This window comes from Halichoeres trimaculatus, unplaced genomic scaffold, assembly GCF_033239565.1.
Source record: "Halichoeres trimaculatus isolate MK-OKI-2021-1 unplaced genomic scaffold, fHalTri1.1 fHalTri1_scaffold_1, whole genome shotgun sequence".
NCBI classification, from domain to species: domain Eukaryota; kingdom Metazoa; phylum Chordata; class Actinopteri; order Labriformes; family Labridae; genus Halichoeres; species Halichoeres trimaculatus.
In genome coordinates, this window is record NW_027437179.1 from 4,484,212 (window position 1) to 4,503,799 (window position 19,588).

The 19,588-nt window shown below is 39.9% G+C and overlaps 2 protein-coding genes across 2 annotated transcripts in view; one reads left to right on the forward strand and one right to left on the reverse strand.

Moving 5' to 3' along the window:
- Positions 1–147: 147 nt before the first annotated feature.
- On the reverse strand, positions 148–6,052 carry acot8 (acyl-CoA thioesterase 8). The gene is made up of 6 exons (XM_074674954.1): positions 5,853–6,052; positions 4,073–4,209; positions 3,737–3,962; positions 3,336–3,493; positions 3,042–3,233; positions 148–788 (listed from the first exon to the last, which is right to left on the reverse strand). The coding sequence occupies exons 1-6, from the start codon at positions 5,999–6,001 to the stop codon at positions 670–672; spliced, it is 981 nt and encodes a 326-aa protein (XP_074531055.1). The 5' UTR covers positions 6,002–6,052; the 3' UTR covers positions 148–669.
- A 4,980-nt stretch (positions 6,053–11,032) lies between these two features.
- Positions 11,033–19,588, forward strand: part of phactr3b (phosphatase and actin regulator 3b) — a 74,761-nt gene continuing 66,205 nt past the window's right edge. The window contains exon 1 of the mRNA XM_074667924.1: positions 11,033–11,292. Coding sequence (XP_074524025.1) covers positions 11,184–11,292 — 109 coding nt within the window. The 5' untranslated portion in view covers positions 11,033–11,183. The remainder of the gene's footprint in view (positions 11,293–19,588) is intronic.

The window sequence follows — 19,588 nt, forward strand, 5'->3', positions numbered from 1 at the left end:
AGAGTGGCGTAATAAGGTGAAAAGTTGAGTACGTATTACATCCTCAGGAGAGCAGTTAGTGTAATGTGACCAAATGTGACCAAAACAGAGACAACAGCCTTCAGAAATCACACATTGATGTATTTATCTATTTATTTGGTAATTTAAAGGAACAGTGCATATAAATGAATATTTCAGTGCAGCATCCACACTTCACTCTTTTATTCAGCCTTATTGGGACATGTAGTACATTTTTCTAAAGCTTTCATTTATCTCAGTGACTTTGACTCTCCAGTGCTTTTTTTCTATTTTCTATTGATGCATGTTCTCCAGTAGTGGATCATAATCTGTACGATCCTTTCATTGTTTTTTCTTTCATAAAAGGCCAAACTCTGGTCCCAACAAGCAGCACAAGATTTTTCACATGTAACTACTAAAGTAACCTTCAAGGATTGCAGTGACCTGCATATTTTGTCTTCAATAAAAATAAAATAAAATTGAAAAAAATAAAAATAAAAAAATACACACGCAGTCATCCATTTTCACATGCTCAGTTTTTCTTGACCAGGAATAAGTAAGCTGGAAAAATAATCATTAATCTCTTACAATTTGATGAATCTTATGTCTCAGTCAGAAAAAATACATAAATTTAAAAATAAATTATGTCAGAAATGTTACATTAGGAATGTTTTATAGTTTACTTGGCTCTGTGACTGGTTTCACTCTCAGGACACCCTCCTGAGAACAAGAGGCAGCCAGCACCCCATCCCGTCTCCACAGTCGGCCTTGAACCAGCCCCCTGCTGCCCCCTATGGGTAAAACACAAACATTAGGATTAAAGCAGAGCATGGTTTGTTAAGTTAAGATTTATCAAAGATCATTCATGTGAGTGAGGAGATGAGCCACTAATGTATGACCCATGATAAAGATGACACTCTGAACTGTGCAGGACAAATGTGCATTTCAAACAAACCCATTAAGTTTGAGTCCAAAATGTTCATCACTGAAAACACATTACAAACTAATCAAACATTTCTTTATATTTTAAATTCCAAGGGATATTTTGTATTTTCAAAATCAAGATAAGGTGAAGTAAAGCATCCAAAACAGATCAAATCTGGCCTTTCTGAATTGTACAACAGGCCAGAGTGAAAATGTGTTAAAGATTCCATAAAGAAGCAAACAAATAGGGTTAGGGTTATTTTTTCTTGTCCCATTGGCAGATTTTTTTTTACTGGTTACAAGCAATTCAAACCTCATTTTTGTACTCTGATAACTTGAAACAAGACATTTTTATGGATTAATAAGTTGAAAGTGTCTCATATCGAGTATAATAAGACTATTTTTACTTAAAAAAAGACAAAAACACTTGATGAAATTTCAGTTTTTTGCAGTGTACCATGTGCATCCTGCTGCCACTTTCCAATTAACCAGAAAGATGAGTTTTCTTTTTACTCCTGGGTCTCAGAAATACACTTTAAGCACATTTCTACTGTCAAGATATCTGACAAAGCAGAGCCCCACATACTGCGGGGGGGTAATCTTCTGCATTATTCTACAAACACAACCAAAAAATCCCTCTATAGTATGACCAACACAACTGTTAACATTTGAACAATTCAATCCTGTAGGCCAGTTCTACATGTTATGTTGAAATGAGATGAATGCATGCATGATTTGATAGGAATAACACAACTTTATCAAACTGTTACAATCTCAGTAGAATATTGAGTGATTTAACTTCTAGCCTTGTAGTCGAATAATATTCCTGCCAGAAAAAAACAGCACAGGAACTTTTGCTGGTTTTAAGGAAGAATGAGTACAAGTTACTTTGTTCCCTCCAGGTCTGTGAACATGAAACTTTTTCTTTTTTTATTTGTAGCCTTTGTGATTTGGAAATTGCATTCTATTCCGCTGCGATGTCGATTTCGTTTCCATTAACTGTTCAGCCCTTGTGGTAATTAAATCTGAACAGCAAGAGCAACACTAGAGACAGCCAGATCATAGCTGTTCACACTGTAGTTTAAAGTGACCTGAATCCTTTTTTTCCCCTCAGATGTGACCCACATCTGCTTTGTTTTTGACAGTGTGAACAGCACAGGTCACACTGAATCTGAATCTGGGCTACTGAATTAGATGTCAGATTTTTTTGAAGGTCACTGCAGTCTGAACAGTTAGGTCACACCTAATGCGACTTTGACGTCATTCTGAAGGGACCAATGAATTGGTTTGCTAACTGCCAACAAACCCCAAAGAAGAAAAAGTAGTTCTGGCTGCAGACAAAAAATGGAAGTGGGAGTCACACTGAAAGTCCTTTCAAAATAACCTGCTCACAAATTTGTCTGCTGCCGCCACATTCTGTTTTTAACAGAAGTCCGTAAATGAGACTACCAGCTGCCGCCATGATCGTTTCCATCCACGCTGTTCTGTGCGTGACATCATCAACCAATTATGTCGGTCAGTTTAGGAGTGTGTGCTGTTCACATCACAGTCTGTAGACAGGCCACATTTAACATGTGATTTGAACAAGCAATAAACAATAAATCAGATTTGAGCAATAAATCAGAGTATAGCATAAAGGTCGCAGTGTGAACGGAGCCCATGTGTCGTAACGGTGAGGCAAAGAGGAGGAGTAGTTGCTGAATCAACAAACATCACAGCAAAAATGTGATCTTTAGTTTGTGTACTAAATCATTAGACTGAATAATGTGGGAAACTTTCAGTCCTGGAATCCAGGAGACAGCAGCAGAGCTGGTGAGTGCATCCCAAAACTGCTAATGGCTAAAAGCAAGCCTGAGCCACAAACAGTTGTGACAGCAGTGTTAAAAGTTGTGGCTGATTTGATCTGAAAAAGATTAATATTCATGCAGAACCCTGGTTCACCTTGTTAGCACATTTGGTGGAAATGTTCAGATTTATGTGAAGTGTAAGAAAGGAGCTGGTGAATGTTGATGATCACCTGACCGTGGTCTGAAATGTCCACTTTACAGTTTGTTTGTCCTGCATTTCGGTTGATTTAAACATTTCAGATACAGCAGAAGGAAAGTGAACCACACACTGACCTGCCCATGGACTCTCACACTCATACAACATCCACTCATCGCTGCGGAACGTGCTGTGGAACCACATGGCGTGGTCCAGGGAGGCGGAGAACTTTGCCCTGTAGTTGGGATACGGCAGCAGCGCTGTGCCCAGGAAAGCAAAGTCTGACACGTAGGCAGCAACGCAACAGTGCAGCTTCATGTTGCCTTCGCCTACAAACACACAAACACACACACACATAAAAGACATACAGGAATTTGTAGTCACCACTGAAACAAACAGGGCAGTAACTTTGTTTCTTTGATGCATCTTACCTATATGTCCTCTAGCTCGCACCCAGAACAGCTTCTTGGGATCAGTTGCAAAAAGCCTGTAGAAGTGCGGTGGGTTGATGGGCTTTATTTCAATGGGAACCTCATTGGCCAGCAGTTTGTTCAGGCCCTGTTTTGCATTTTCTGCCAGGTTTGGTTTACTGTGAGACAATAGAAGACAAACAGATCATGATATAATGAACCAGCAGGGTCTATGTGTGGTGATCTGTAGGCCAAGCGGGGAGTTGATTGTAACATCCTTGAATGTTCAGAGTAGACAAGCAGGAAGACTTTAAAGTGTCAAAGTGTGCTGGATTCAATCAGAATGTTTCATTATTCACTCTCTACACACAAGCAGAGCTTCATGGAGAAGCCACAGGATGAAGCTCCATGCAGAGACCGACCTGAGATACTGATGGATTATTTCCTCCACGGTGAGCAGGTCTTCAGGCGGGGGCACTGTGGGCATGGTGAACTGGTGCTGAAGAGGACTCGGCTGGAGTGTGTGGAAGGACGCTTGGCAGATAAGGATTGGCTGTCCATGCTGGATGGCCTTCACAGAGCGGACGGTGAAACTGCGCCCATCTCTTGTACGTTCCACCTGGTACAGCACTGGCACCTTTGGGTCCCCTGAAAAAAAAAAAAAAACTGTTACTATAACTGTAGCGCTTGCTCTCAGGTGTGTAAATGACAATGCATTAAGCATGGATCACTGTTCATTTGTACTATCTCCAGCTCACCTGCTCGCACAAAGTAACAGTGCAGAGAGTGGGCAAAGAGGTTGTCGCTCACAGATTTGGCAGCAGCTACGAGGGCCTGGCCAACAATCTGACCCCCAAACAAACGCTGAGTGCGAGGCACCCAGTGGTGTGTCCCTCTGTAGAAAAACAAGGGTTAAGAGGGTATCCATTCTTCACCATACGTGTGTAGCTCGGAGATGACATGACTGATAGATACAGCTGAGTGGTTTTTAGACTTTCTGTACAGTTAATCCTCTGTAAAAGGACATTGTGGTTACACCATTTGAAATTTTAATTTGACAGGTTCTTTAATTGGTTAAAAAAGGTAGAAGAGTCACATCAAGTATAATGAAAACAGCAGAAATACAAACTACTCATTAAAAAAACATGTTGTTTTAACAAGTTTACAGCATATTTTTGATATCAACCCTTATTTGTATCTGTCCCAATAGCAGAAGAACACCTGTGAATGGTTGTGAAATGTGTTGATATTACCAGTAGTTGGGAAGCGGTAGTGTTTGATTCCAGATGCTACCCTATAAAAGTTTGTGCATTGTGTTTGTAAGTACATAGTGCGCACCATAGACTGTAAAAAAATGGACGCCCGCTTGCTCGGCTCGAAGTGAGGTCTCCACAAAAACTGCTCCCCCTGGTGGCTGGCTGCAGTATAGGTTTAAAAATCTGGCTCCCCAGTCATTCCAGATGGGCTGTGGTCAAACTTCAAAAAATTATTACACCTCATAAAAATGTTTCTCCCATCCGATTGTTGTGGTGATTTGAAGATATCATTTGGCTGTTTTGTATCCAAGTCCTCTTTTTTCTGAAAAGTTTTGTTTTCATTAGTTATACGAGGTAAAAAACGAGGCTTTACGTGACGTTTTACCATGATTGAGTTCTTGTGTATTTTTTTCGGGGATCGTAAAATATGTTGGGAGGTAGAGTCAGGAAGTGATTAGACTCTCAAAAGAAAAAAGAATATATATTATTTTTGTCACCCAGCTCCACTCAGATTCTCCCAGAATCCTTTATCATCTCTACTACGCAGACTCTGGCTCCAAATTGCTACAATGGTGGTATGGTGGCGGTATTTTGGCTTCAAAACCGTACAAAGATAAATGGCGGAGCCACACTGTCCACTCTATATACAGTCTATGGTGCGCACAGTGCACTGTCCGATAGAAACACAATCTGAAGAATACATTTGATATAGTTTATGCTTCTTTAATTTAGTAATTCATTTTTATGCAGAATTTTATGAAAACCATGGGTAATAAATTGATTTAAGGAACAAAAAATCTAAAGGGCCCCTTGGAAGTTAAGAAAACAAGCTCTTTTTAATGAGCCGAGCCAAAAGAACCGGCTCTCTACGAAGCGCCGGAATTCCCATCACTGATGGGCAGGCATGGCACACCTCACCTGTTTGTGTGGGCTGCAACTGCCTACAAGATCCAGTCCAACAGTAGGAATACCGCAGCTAAAACTGCATAACAGTCTTTTCTGGATCTGGTTCTGACCGAGAGGTACCAGATAACAGCCCAAGCAGGTGGTCATCGTGTTATGGCTGAGAGATGTGTTAGTCCTGACAGCTGACAACAGCCACTGACAGCTGTCAGTGAGTTATCAGGGTCACTTTCTGAACCGGAACATCAGCGCTGAACCTGTCGTTCAGTCCGCTTTGAAAACCAGATTACAGTAAAACTTCTGAATGGATATGAAGTCATTCATAAACTCAAACAGCTGTTTCGTGTAGGACTCAGAGTGACAGATGAAAGTCAGCTACCTGTACAGGTCAACGTCCAGCTTCTCGAGGTTCAGCACACTGGTGACCAGGACGCTTTTCAGGTCCTGGTCATACTGAGATGCTGAGTTTTCCGTGTTTCCACTCTCAGGAGAGTTCTGTGTGGGTCCATTACCTTCACTTTCTGCCATGTTTGTTAGAGTTCATGGATTTCCGGAAAGCTGAACACTGAAGAGCGTAATGCTGCCCCCTAAAGGCGCCATGCGTCTCCCTCCAGTGTAAGGAGCAACAGAGACACCACCAGAGATTTCAAACGACAGAAATGGGTTGTTTGCTTGTAAACAAACACTCTCTGAGCTCTGTCAGGAACACATACACACCTGTGCAGGTGAAGGACTTTAATATGGCAAACTACTGCTCAAACCCCTTTCGTGTGATACAAGTGATTTTTAATTTTTTATTTATTTTTTGGTTTGAAGATTAATTTTGTTTGTAAAGCTCATCGTCAAAACCCCATTAGTGTTAAATTGTTGTGTTTATTATTTGGGAAATTTACAGAATAACTGCAGCAAACAAACAAACAAACAAACAAACAAAAAGGGGTATTGTAAAAACATTGAACCAAGAATATATCACAAAGTATAATCTGATGAGTAACAGACTATTTAACCACAACAAATACAAAGAGAACCAATATACAAGAATGAAATACGCACAGATTAATAACTTAAAGGTAAGAAAAAGAAAAAAAAAGCCTTCTGAAAGAGGTACAGAAAAAAAAGATATTGGAAAAATTGAATTCTGTCTTTTTGGAAATTTTATTTTATTATTATTTTTTTGTTGTTTGTTTATTTTTTTGTCTGTTTTTTTTTTTCTAATTAAATTGTTAATTTATTGTAGTAAATAAAAAATATATATATATTTATACAAAATTAAATTTAATTTGAAATAAATAAATAAATAAATAAACCACTTCTTGTCGCACTTGGTGGCAACACCTGCAGCTAAATTACTTGAAGCACTTCATCACACCAACAAAGGTTTCCTTTGTGTCTAAATTTTTTGCTTGTGTCTTATGTCACTTTGGCCAAAAGTGTGTGCTAAATGAAATTGTAGAATTGTAAGTGTTAAAATATAACTATAATGATTCAGTTGTTGTTAGGCACAATTGTTTTCTTTCCTTGTTAATACTTCAGAAACAAGCTTTAAATGGTGCTGCATAAATTGTGATGTCTGTTGTCAGAAGTCTAAATAAAGGGGTTACAGATCAGCAGGGCTCAAGGGAAGGAGGTGAGTGTGCAGCTGGACAAAGACGGGAAAATTGAACAGCGTTTGTCGTTGAGATGGAGAAAGGCATCAGGGAAACTGTAGACTGGCTGCTTTTTTTCAACACTTACTCATGGTGTCCTGCACCCTTTCTTCACCAATGACCCAGAATCCTTCACCTCACTAACATGTTGGTGTAGTTCACAACACACAAAATGCTCCTGATGACAGAAGAATGAGACACTTTCTGAAAGAGTGCAGAGGAAGGAACCTCAGAGGCATGGATTTTATTTATTAAAAGATCTCATGTTTAACTCCCACATCTCCACGTGTGACCCACAGTTTACAGCATGGCTGGAGCAGCACCGTGGAAAGATAAAGAGAAGCCTATTGCTGATTTGGTATTGCACTATAGTTGTTCATCAAAGATTTGCTATGTTTCCTCGTAAAGCGTACATTTAACTAATTTCTGTAACAAACTCCTGCTTTCACAACAAATTCAGTAAATTAAACTGAGACAAACATGTATCTGAAGCTGTGATACTAATCTCTCCTTACAGTACACCAACACCCCTATTTTTTATGCAATCCTCAATAACATGTATTACATTTGCATTGACACATGTTGATTCAATGTAGCTTAAGAAAGCTTTTTGAAATCTTTCTGTTTATTTGGGTCCATATTTTCTTGTTTCTTATGAAAGTGTTTTAAAGACTGAATAAGAAAGCAACTGTTTGCTATTATAACATGAAAACTTGACTGCTTGTATGTAAAGGCAAAGCGAGTTTATTTAGCACAGCAGGGAAGCGAGCAAGGCAATTCAAAGGCTTTACAGAGATCAACATATCAGCAAAACAATAAAAAACAATTAAAAATAAATTAAAAAGCAGGACAAAATAATAATAAAATGTACTAAAACAAAATCAAACAGCAAAAAAGAAGGTTAAGGAGGGGGATTAAAATGTCCCAATTTTGTTTGGTATCATTGGGCTGCACAATTGCGCTCAATTACATTTTACTTCTCAAAAAAGAGAGTACTCATTGGGTTGACATGGAGGCACATAATTTAAAATTGCCTTTACCAATGTTTCTATTTTCTGATAAAGATAAAAAAAAAATGCTAAAACAGATTAAAAATCCAATTTTGAAACACAGTGAGAATCTGGATTAATGTTAAAAAAAATATCTGAAGGAGTCAAACTACATATCACTGTTTAGCCCAATTTGGGGAAATAAACTCTTCAGGGCAGATGTAACGTTCAAAAATGGGCGTCAAAGGGACTTAAAACAATTAATGACCTTTGTCCAACGCAGTCAGATGATTTTATGTCTGTTGAGGAACTAAAATTAAGGTTTAATTTGGACAAAAAACAATACTTTAAGTATTTACAATTAAGAAGTTTTGTTAATGCCAAACAAGGTTGTCTTAGCAAAATCCCCCATACACAGTTAGAAAATTTGTTAATAAAAATGCTTTGAGAAAGAGTATTATTTCAGACTTTTACAATTTATTAATGAGCAGTACATCGGAAAACTCCAGTAAGAAAATTATATCTTGGAATGAAGATCTATCAGTATCTTTTAGTGAAGAGGATTGGAAAAAGGCATGTAGTAAAGTCCATACAATGTCAATTAATAGTTGTCCCAGGATATTGCAATTTAAATGGCTAATGCATACATATACCACACCTGTGAAACTAAATAAGTATAACAGGAGTATTCCGGATATATGCATAAAGTGTGACAGAAAAGGTACGTTGATACACTGTACGTGGGAATGTAATCAAATAAAAGCTTTTTGGTTGGAAATAAAAAAAAGATTGAAAAGGTATTATTGAAACAATTGACTTTAGACTCCAAACTATTTATAATGGCTTTTTATAAAAAAAAAAACATAAATTTACTAAAGCAGAATCTAGTTTTATCGATTTTAGCTCATTGATAGCAAAAAGATGTATAGCTCTGAACTGGAAAAATATTAACGGACCTAGAGCCTCTCAGTGGCTAAAGCAGATGTTGTCTAGCCTACCTCTAGAAAGAACAATGTACATTCGTAAATCAAAGCAACATATTTTTGAAAGAATATGGAGACCTTTTATTGAATTTGTTAAGGACTTTGACTTTTCAGAAGACTTGACTGACTTTAGAATCCCTGCACTACTAATCTGTCTACTAAAACTGGATACTTCTAAAATTCCCAAAGTGAAGCATTGTTCTTGGAAGGCCCTGATCTATTGTATTGTTCTTTTTTTTTTTTTTTTTGAGTGTTTTTTTATTATTAAAATAATAATGATAATATCGAGGAGTGAAATAAGTGATTGCTTGTATAACTGATTGAAGTTGTACAACATTGAAAAAATCTTCAATAAAAAATGTATGTGGCAAAAAAAAGAAGGTTAAACCAGTGCAAAAGTCACAGTGCAGAGTTGTGCAGTTAAAAAGATCTTTAAGTGATTTTTAAAAAAATGCTCCACTAAAGGCAGCTGTAAAAACATGAGTCTTTAAACCTGGACTTAATGAAGAAGAGAGTTTGTTCCAAATATTTTCTGGCAGTTTGTTCCAAATATTTAGAACATAGAAGCTGAACGCTGCTTCTCCATGTTTGGTTCTGACTCTGGGGACTGAAAACAGACCTGATCCTGATGACCTGAGCGGTCTTGATGGTTCATACTGGATTAGAAGATCATTGATGTATTTTGGCCCTAATCCATGCATTGCTTTACAAACAGGAGGGTTTTGGAGTCTATCCTCTGACAAACAGGGAGCCAGTGTAAGGATCTCAGAACTGGACTGATGTGATCCACTTTCTGACTTTTCCACTGAGTGATTTTTTAGGGAGACCTGTAAAGACGTTGCAGCCATCAAGCCCACTGAAGATAAAAATCTTGCTGACACTTGCTGACTCCTTTAATCCTGGACACATTCTTTAAGTGATAGTAGGCCAACTTTGTAACTGTCTTAATGTGTTTGTTAAAAATCAGGTCTGAGTCCATGATCACACCAAGGTGACTGTCAAAGGCTAAAGTACAGTGGCTGGTAGGTGTCAGACCCTCTGCAAAAGCAACAACACAAATGCAAAAGTCACGACACAACACATGTACGGCCGCAACGGAAGTTGAGGGGACAGTCATCCTAACTGACACAGAAAAGTTGTGACAGTAAGTAAAATAGATATATAAATTATTCTTCTGCTTACAATGTTTAAACTTTTGTTTTCAAACCCCAGGCGACCTGTCTGTTTGTTCTAAAATTGTTTGCTCTTTTTTGTAATGCTGCTAATATTTTGCTTACAAAGCGTTGAGGGGAAATGACACACAGTTTCTTGCTCAAAAAAATCAATAAGAATTTAAAAGAAAAAAAAAATTATGTTACAGCTTATGCAAATCTTTTGACACCTTCCGGCCACTGTACTGAACACTGTATGTTATTTCTGTCCATATACAGACATGAGGAAGTTTGTCTCCTGAGATTCTGGGCCTACATGACTTGTACAATGAATAGTGAAGACCCACTCCGATGGGAGAAGGCCATTAAGAAAGTCCAACAATCCCAGGCCGACCTGAATCTAACGCTGCCTTCAATGGCTATGGGAAATATTAACTTACACAGAGCAGGCCTTTGTTGAAATGCACATTTGAGACTATCTTTGACCAGAAAAAGGGATGAAAATTCTGCATTGTTCTTAAATCACAAAATACCTCGGGTCTACATTTGGCTGTGAGACCAAATATTAGAGATATAATCAGCCATGGCTCAATACCTTTAATCTTACTGTTTGATTATCCTCTGACTCAAAGTCTAAAAAAACATGTATTGAATTCAAACTGTGTTGTGAGTCCAGTAAAATGATAATTTGATAAAATTATGCGGGTTTTTTTATTCAGTGTGTCTCATTAGAACTTGAAAGCAGAGTTTACGAGCAGCACTTGAATGCAGCATGATGCTGAGCGCGTAATGGATTTCCCCAGCACTGCTGCTTATCGGGGAGCAGGAGCTGCAGCTGCAGCAGTCCAGCCACATTAAATCTTCTCCACCACTTGATGCCGGTGACCTTGGCCATCGGTGGTTTTCGCCTCCCGGACTTGCCCTGAGCGTTTCCACCCACCATGGCTTCCTCAGACGGGCTGGATGAGGATTGCGTGTTGCAGCGGGGGAGATCTCAGAGTGACCCGAGCAGCATCACCGAGGTCCGCTTGGGCGAAGCGCGCAGAGCAGGTAAGAGGAGAGAGGAAGGGGGGGTGGACACATGTTAGACATCTGTCACCTGCTCGCTCCTGCGCTGCTGCGTGCGTTTGGCTGCTGGATCAATGAGGAACCACGACACGGGGAAGGGGCTCGCCTGCAGCGGCTCGCAGCAGCGGTGATCTCTCTGAATTTGTATGCAACAAACGTAGGTCGTGTTGTAAACGTGCGTCATTTACTCTGTCTTACATGTTCTGCTCCAAGGGCCTTCCTCAGGAAGCTGCCTCACAGATAATGTCCTCTACAATGACATCAGAGACCAGGGACGTGTGTGTGTCATTGAGTTCATTGGTGTTACCACGTCTTCTTCAGATCCTTCATTAATGTCTGTAACAAGATGCACTGATTGACTGATTGAGTCAGTTACAGACCCCCATGCCCTCTGGCAGTGGTAGCTTATCACTCACTATCCTGTACTAATAATCTGTGATGAAGCTCTCTCAACATAATGACATAAATTCTACTCTAAGTAACCAAAACAGAGCATTATTAAAGCACTTTTTGATCAGTCTGTTAATCTGTAAATGGACTGTAACTGCAGCAGAGGAGACATGGACACTTGCTGCATTGGTAGTCAACCTGTTTGGCTCAGCCTCCTTGTGTAGGAGGCATCATCACCTCTAATGGCATTTAACCTGTCAACACACTGCTCTGAAGGAGGGGGATGGGCTGCTGTTGATGGGGCAAGAACAGCCAGGTGTAGGCTTTTCATGCTTTACCCCCACTCTATAAGGCTACCATAGAAAACAAGCTCATTTTACACCATTCCAATGCAGTTAAGGGAATTTAAATAAGACATATTCATTACATGGTTCAATAAAATAAAAGTCAAATCCACACCCTTCATCATTGATGTATGACGCTGTAATCTTTGACAGAACATGAAGAATTGACTCAGAATAAAAGGATGAAAATGAATTTATCGTTACTTTCAGATAGAGACATGAATGAGCATGGGGCCTCTAACAGGGAGGCAGAATGCACACCTTGGCATCACACATGGACTGCAGTATGCTGAGTACAGGCTGATAGGAGTGCTGGTTGTGTATTTGGCTGTTTCCATGGTAACTCAAATGGCAGAAGGCAGCACTTGGCTCTCCAACTGTGAGCCGACATGGTGTTTGTCTGCTTCACTAACTGGTCCCCCCTTCCCTTTTTTTTTTTTTTTTTTTTTCAGTGCGCTCGGTGATGTACAGCAGCCAGCCATTCACAGTGAAATGCCACTTACACTGTGAATCGTGTTTATCTGTGAGATGGGATTCACATTTCCTCTGGGAGTTGCTGGGCAGGCGATAACTGTTGCTCAACAGCTAGCTGGCAGCGGGGAAAAGATATACAGCTCTGAGAGGAACAGAGCAGGGGTGGATAGTGAAGCGTAATAAATCACAGATTTGGACTTACAGGCCTTTGATGGTCGCCTGTGGACTCATCGGCTTTGTGACAGACTGACTGCAGGAGAACAGATGAGTTAAAGTTGAGACTGTACAGGAAGGAAAAGGGTTCAGTGACAGTCACAGTCTGGCATGTGAAGGGGTTGCAGTGTAATGTACAAGGAGGAAAAGCAGCCCACATCCTCCTCTCCTCTTTCATTTTCTCCCGTGTGTGATATCATAGTCTGTGTGAACATCAGACCGCTTCACGAAGCCGGCTATCTTTAGACGCCAGGGCCACGGCATCGCTGCAGAAAGGATCTTCAAGTTCTCTTGCCAACAGTGAATGTTGTGCTCATGCCCTCAGCTTCCAAGCTTGTCACGTTGTCATGGTTGTTATGGTTACGTAACAGCGTTGGTGTACGTGCAGCTCCGAGGCAGGAACGTCCGGGGATGTGCTCTCTCCGTTTCCATCCTTCAGGTCACCTGGATCCTCTGATGTTCCTCCGTAGATTTCACCCTGAAGCTGACGTCTCCGGTGCAGCGCCGTGCCAACAGGGCTCAGGCGATGCAGCAGTGAGCAGAGCTAACCCTTTAATCGCCCTGGCACCCTCACTGCAGCTTTGATCCTGACACCTGAAGAATAATCACCACGTAAGGGGAGAAAAGAGGGAAAGGCGGATCTCTGATGGTGGCAGTGTGATGGCACCCAGCTGGGCAGAGTCATACTGCATCAGCTGCACAGTGGGCTGAACTTAATCTAAAGCTTCTCCACCGTGATGACGATGTTTGAATAAAAAAGAGGTTTCTCTCTGCAGTGTGCAGCTGCAACAAGAAAGAAAAATCCCCTCCCGTTCATAATGACTGTACATGTTCACAGGTTGAGAAAGGCTCACTGCCCTGAGTCCATGGTGACATCATCAGAGACAGAAGACTGAGACCAAACATTAACTGACTACACTCTCTATGGCAAGCCCTTTTAACATTTAATAGCTACATTTGACTCTTTGGAATTAACATTATAGATATCAACAACATAATTTTGACTAGTCAAAAATACAGTTGGAGATATCTATAATTCAGTTTTGACTAGTCACAGTGACAGTTAGAGATATCTGTAACTCAGTTTCCACTTGTCAAAACTGAGTTACAGATATCTGCAATGATTCCCTGAAAGCTGCCCTTCGCCTCGTCACGCATCCTAAATGTCACTTGCAGATATCTCTAATTCAGTTTTGATTATCCAGAATTACCATTAAAGATATCTTAAATGTGACTGTCAGAAATGTGTTCATGACGCTGGACATGCGAGGCTTTCTATTGGATTCTGACCCAAATAAACTGGAGGAGAGAAGAGAAAAAATCATTTTAACAGTTTTCTTAGCAGAAGAAATGACGATTGCGATCATCAACAAGATATTTAGAAAATGCCATGAAATGGAATGAATTTATAATCGGGGACTTTGTGGGGAACAAGAGCTACGTTCACTGCAGCAAGCCCCTCCTCCTATACCTGTCATAACTTTTGTCATCATTACAGATATCTGCAACATCAATTCGCCTAGTCGAAACTCTGTTTCAAGATATCTGTAATTACATTTTGACTAGTCGAAATAAAAGTTTGAGATATCTTGAATTTGAGATATCTCTAACCACAATCAATTTAAAGATATCTGTAACTTGATTATAGATGTCTACAACTAAATTATGGCTATCCATAAATCTAGTTGCAGATATCTACAATTTCATTCTGACGAGGTGTAATTCCAGTTCAAGAAATCTATAACGGCATTTTGACTAGTCAAAATGTAATTAAAGATATCTATAAATGCTTTTATAGATATCTTTAATGGAAGGGGGTTGAAGATATCTTGATTTGGAATTGTGACTAGCCAGAATGAAATTGTAGATATCTGCAACTAGATTTATGGATAGCCATAATTTAGTTGCAGATATCCACATCTCACATTGTGGCTATCCATAATTGAATTTAAGATATCTGTAATGACCCCACACACATGAATGGGGAAAGGCGCGTGATTTGTCATAGGAGGAATTAAGTTGTTGATATCTGAAATAACAATTGTGGATAGGAATAATGTCATTTTGGATATCTGAAATGTTCAATTTGACTAGGAAGAATTGAGTTGCGGATATCTGTATTACATATCCAGACTAGCTATTAAATGTTAAAGGGCTTGCCATACACTCTCTTCAAATAAACCTCTGTGGCTGATTTAATCAGAGTCGTGACAGCATCCACCTTCCACAGCACATACAGGTTACATCACTGGCTCTGTCTGTGCGAGAGGATGCAGAACAGTTAGTGCAGCCAAACATTGTGGTCCAGACTCAAGCTGCATCCAGAGCGAGGCATATGCAGCATCCGGAGAGGCAGATATCCATGGCTTTCATCGGGCACAGATGCAGTGTGACACTTAGCGTGCCTGCAAACAACACTTGGCATATGGGCTCCACTTCTTCCAACTTTTACAGTTAGCTGGCAGCAAAGACTCGTGTGACTGGGAAAAATGAGCCAAACTGATGAATTCATTTTTATTTCATCAAACAGTCACTGAACAGAAGAGTGACCCAGAAATTCTGTTGCTAGTGTGACTTGTGGTTATCCTGAAGTTGCCAAAATGATTAAACTAAATAAGTTCATTGCTTATTTTCTCCCATGTTTGGAAAACCCTTATTCCAGCCTTTGCTTGAAACACACCATTTTTGCTGCTGTCTCTTTAGAGGGGACTTATCATGCTTGTTTCTCCTTTTCACGATGCCAGACTAGGATGCCTGTAAAGCATTTCTGTCCTCAGTACAAGTCATTTAGTTCCTTCATTGCCCCACAATAGCGTTCTCAATATCCTCATTTTAGGCCATCCTGAAGATCTCGTTGAAACGCTCCGTTTGGAGAATCACCTCCAGTAACCTCGCAACGCAGCCCTTTGTGCTCTGATTGGTCAGTTCTATCAGAGGGGCGGAGGGGTAGAGTCAAGGGGTGGTTTTTGTAGCATGGCAGTATTTACAAAATCGCCACATTGGATGGGGCAGACCGAGCGAGTTTGCTGTTTGCCAAAACTTCACCGTAAGGCATTGATAGCACTTATAAAATGGCAGAGTGTAGGATACGTCCTTTTGTATTGGACCCCGAGTCAGACCCGGACGGTTCTGCAGCTCAGGAGGAAGAAAATCCACCTCGACACAGATCATCTCAGGACGCTTCAGTGAGGTGAGTCAAAGCGGTACTGTTACATGTATAGTTTATACGTGGAAATATAGGCAGACTTCACCAATAAACTATTTCTATAACAGGGCTCCATCCTGCTCCTTCACTTTTCTCTGTCTGTTTTATCCATCATGCTGAAAGTGTAGTCTAAAGATCACCTCTACCGTCAGTTCGTCACCATGTTATTACCGCAGCATTATTGTGGTCCAGGTTCACAGTGCATGTCAGAACAAGCATGCAAATATCACAGTCTCACAAGTATTATGACGTCTGTTAAAACTACAGTGTTTTAACTGCGAATTCACCATGTAAAGCCGAGCTGCTCAGCAGAGCAGAGTCCCTGCATCCAGCACTCAGTCAAGTTAGCCTTTGGTGGGTGTATCCGTCGGTGGTGGTTGTGTGACTAACTGACATCACAGAGGAGGAGCTGCTTTATCAGATTACTCCAATAAAAAGAAAGGATCCTCGTGTCGTCACGACGGTCAAGATCTCGCGGCCAAATGGCAATGACCTATTTTCAGAGGCATCAAATCTCGTTCTCGGATATAAAAAAAAATACAATATCTCATTTTTTGAAAATTCAGGGGGTGAAAGGTCTTGTTTTCAAATTTATTTAAATAATATTATTATTTAATATATTCTATAATTTAAGGACACGGTCACACCGGCAAACTGTAAAGTGTAGCCAGTGTGATGGCAGGAGTGTGGTGCTTGAAGACGCTTCACTTCTCTGCTTTGGCACGCTTCAGAGAGGTGGTCTTTAGCACGGTTCACTTCATTCACAAGCACAAGCACTCGGACATGAGGTGCGATCCATGAGGTGTAATCCATGACGTATGATCACTGTGACCACTCCTCTCAACAATCATTTTAAATGGTAGTAGGGTTGTTAGAGGGCTGTGTCCAACCAAAACAACTTACCATTAGTCAAAAAGTCTCTAAAGTTGTAGCAGTGCTCTCTGTGTCTCATTTTTCTGACTCTGATGAGATCGTGCTTCATGTAAACAGACGCGTCACAATGACGTACGTGAGCCATGCGTGTGCCTTAAGCCTGGTTCATATCAGAGGAGTGTGACTGTTGGCTGTTCCTCCCAGTGGCAAACAGCGCTGCAGGGGGCAACCGTGCTTTAGTACAGAATGGCCAGTGTGACCAGGCTCTAAGGCTTCCTGTGTCATGAACTAAGGCACAGAAAGGTAGACACAGATGCAAACACACACCAGAGTTTCAGAAGACAAAAGGGTTTAATCTGAATCAGCCAGGGCTCAGTGCAAAGTAGTCTGAAAATCAGGCAGAGGCATCCGACAGACGTGAGGCAAAAGGCTAGGTCAGAAGAACATGGCAAGACTGATTATGACTATGATAAGAATCCTGGAACAAAAACGGTGAGGTAGGACCAACTGGCAACAAGACAGTGAGAGATGTGAGGTTAAATACAGGAGATAATGAGGGTGATGGGAAACAGGTGAGGAGGAACAATCAGAGAGCAGGTGTGACCAGACGGGGGGAGGGTAGACAGGAACACAGCTAAAACAGAGACAAGGGTTAGTGATTTCAAAACAAACCAAACATACAACATGAATGTGCAGAAAAGTTGATAAAATAATACAAACATGACACCCTGCTCCACAACCCCCCTTCTCTCTGATTGGCTAGCTGGGGCTGTCAAAGAGGTGGAGCTATGGGCAGACCTTGGTGTTTAAGGCCCACCACTCCAACGTGCCATGAACCAGTGAGGAGAGCTCCATGTGATGACCTCATCATTTTAGCAAGTCTCGTGAAGATCTCATGAAGGTCTCCTCAATGGCTCCAAATCCCTAGCCAGACTTTTCTCCTCTGTTGTCCCCAATGATGTAGAGAATTATCCAACTCCATATGATCTGCAGAGTTCCTTTTCTACTTTTGTGAGATGTCTAGAGACTTAACTGTTCAGGGAACACGTGAGCCCCGTTTCCACCAAGGGCTTTGGTTTGGTTCCTGTTGGTATGGCACGCATTTCCTGGCATTTCCTTTGACTAAAACAGGCCATGTCTGCTGTTTGCGTCCCTCACATCCAGTAATTGTACATGTTAGCTTTAAGCCATACTATCTGGAGATGTCATCCAATAACACCTGTAGTACATGGCCAATAGGGAAGTTACAGTTCACAGAATCCACGGTTTGGATCTTTTCACAGTTTTGTGATCATGGTTTTCAGCTGGGTGTGCTTGGCTGTTTTTTTTTTTTTACACTCCTGAATACCATACATCCCAATAATCCACCATTAATAGTTTTTTTTTTTTTTATCAACTTTGTTATTTAATGCCATGTAAAACTTGAAAAAATGAGGCATTTTGCAATTTAAAACATGAGACACTGCCAGTTTTAAAATGCTAAGTCACTAAAAGTCGCTTAGGATTAAAAAAAGGTGAAATATTGTAAAGTAACATAATTTGAAAGAATTTTTGAAATATATGGGATTTCTTCAAAAATTGCACAAAGGTTAAAATTTAAATAGATTTGTAACTATTTTTTTTAAATAAAAGAAATTGCAAAAATTTTAATGATAAAAATTTGCAGAAATGTCAGAAAAAATAGTTTTTAACTAATTTTCAAAATTAAAAAAATGTGAAAATAAAAAATGCAAAAATGTAAAAAAAAGTTTGCAAATTGAAAACTGCAAAAATTGCAGAAATTTTGAAAATTTTGAAAATTTGCAGAACTTTCAAACAATTGTAAAAATTAAATTAAAATAAAAAAAATAAAGTGAAATATTATTAGTTTGCAAGACTTTCAAATATTTTTCAAAGAATACTTGAATTTGATGACATATTGATAATATGCCTCAACTCATCATTTTTTGTTGCTTGTTTATGTCTTTCCACATATTAAGCATGTTCATTTAGCTGGCAGCTAAAGGAAATTATCACACAGCATTAAAATCTGTTTTTTCTTTCAGATTTGTCTTTTTCTTGATACACTTTTTTTTTTACCATAGCTGTTGAACTTGAGGTTAGCCACAGGTGCATGGAAAGTTGGTGGGCTGTTGATGTTGCAGGAGATGAAGTAGAGCGGTGGCAGGCTTTGCTATAAGATGTAATATATTTTTAGTAATAGTGTCTTTAATCATCAATACCCTTTGTAAGAAAAATAAAAATTCTTTATTTCAATTGTGTTTTTTTTAAAGCTACAAGGAGCCACTGCAAAGGAGTCAAAAAGCCACATGAGGCTCCAAACTTAGAGTTTTAAAACACAAGCAAGTACATCTCCAGCAGTTCATCTTTCAGTGGTGCTCAGAGTTACTGTACTCAGGCAAATTTAAAATGGTGGAATATACGTTTTTAATCTGTTTTCTGCTTAGATGTTGTGATGAGAGTGTGACTTTATGGAGAGATATTTGACTTGAATCAGAAAATGACGCTGCTATAAGAGAGCTTCGTGTTTTCTGGTCTATTCTGGAGGGAGCTGCAGCTGGGAGCTCTTGAAAATGCTGAAGATAAAAGACTGGAGGATTGTAGAACAGCATCTTTCCTGCTTGCTCAGTAAAATAGGTCTTTAAAGCTGGAAAGTGGGGTCAAGAGGAGGTGGAACTGCAAACACGGGGCTCTCACTGTTAGAAAGATGCTGTGTACATAAAGTAAGCTATCACTGTCACGACCAGACCACCACTGCGGTCAGCCACCGTCTCTCAAA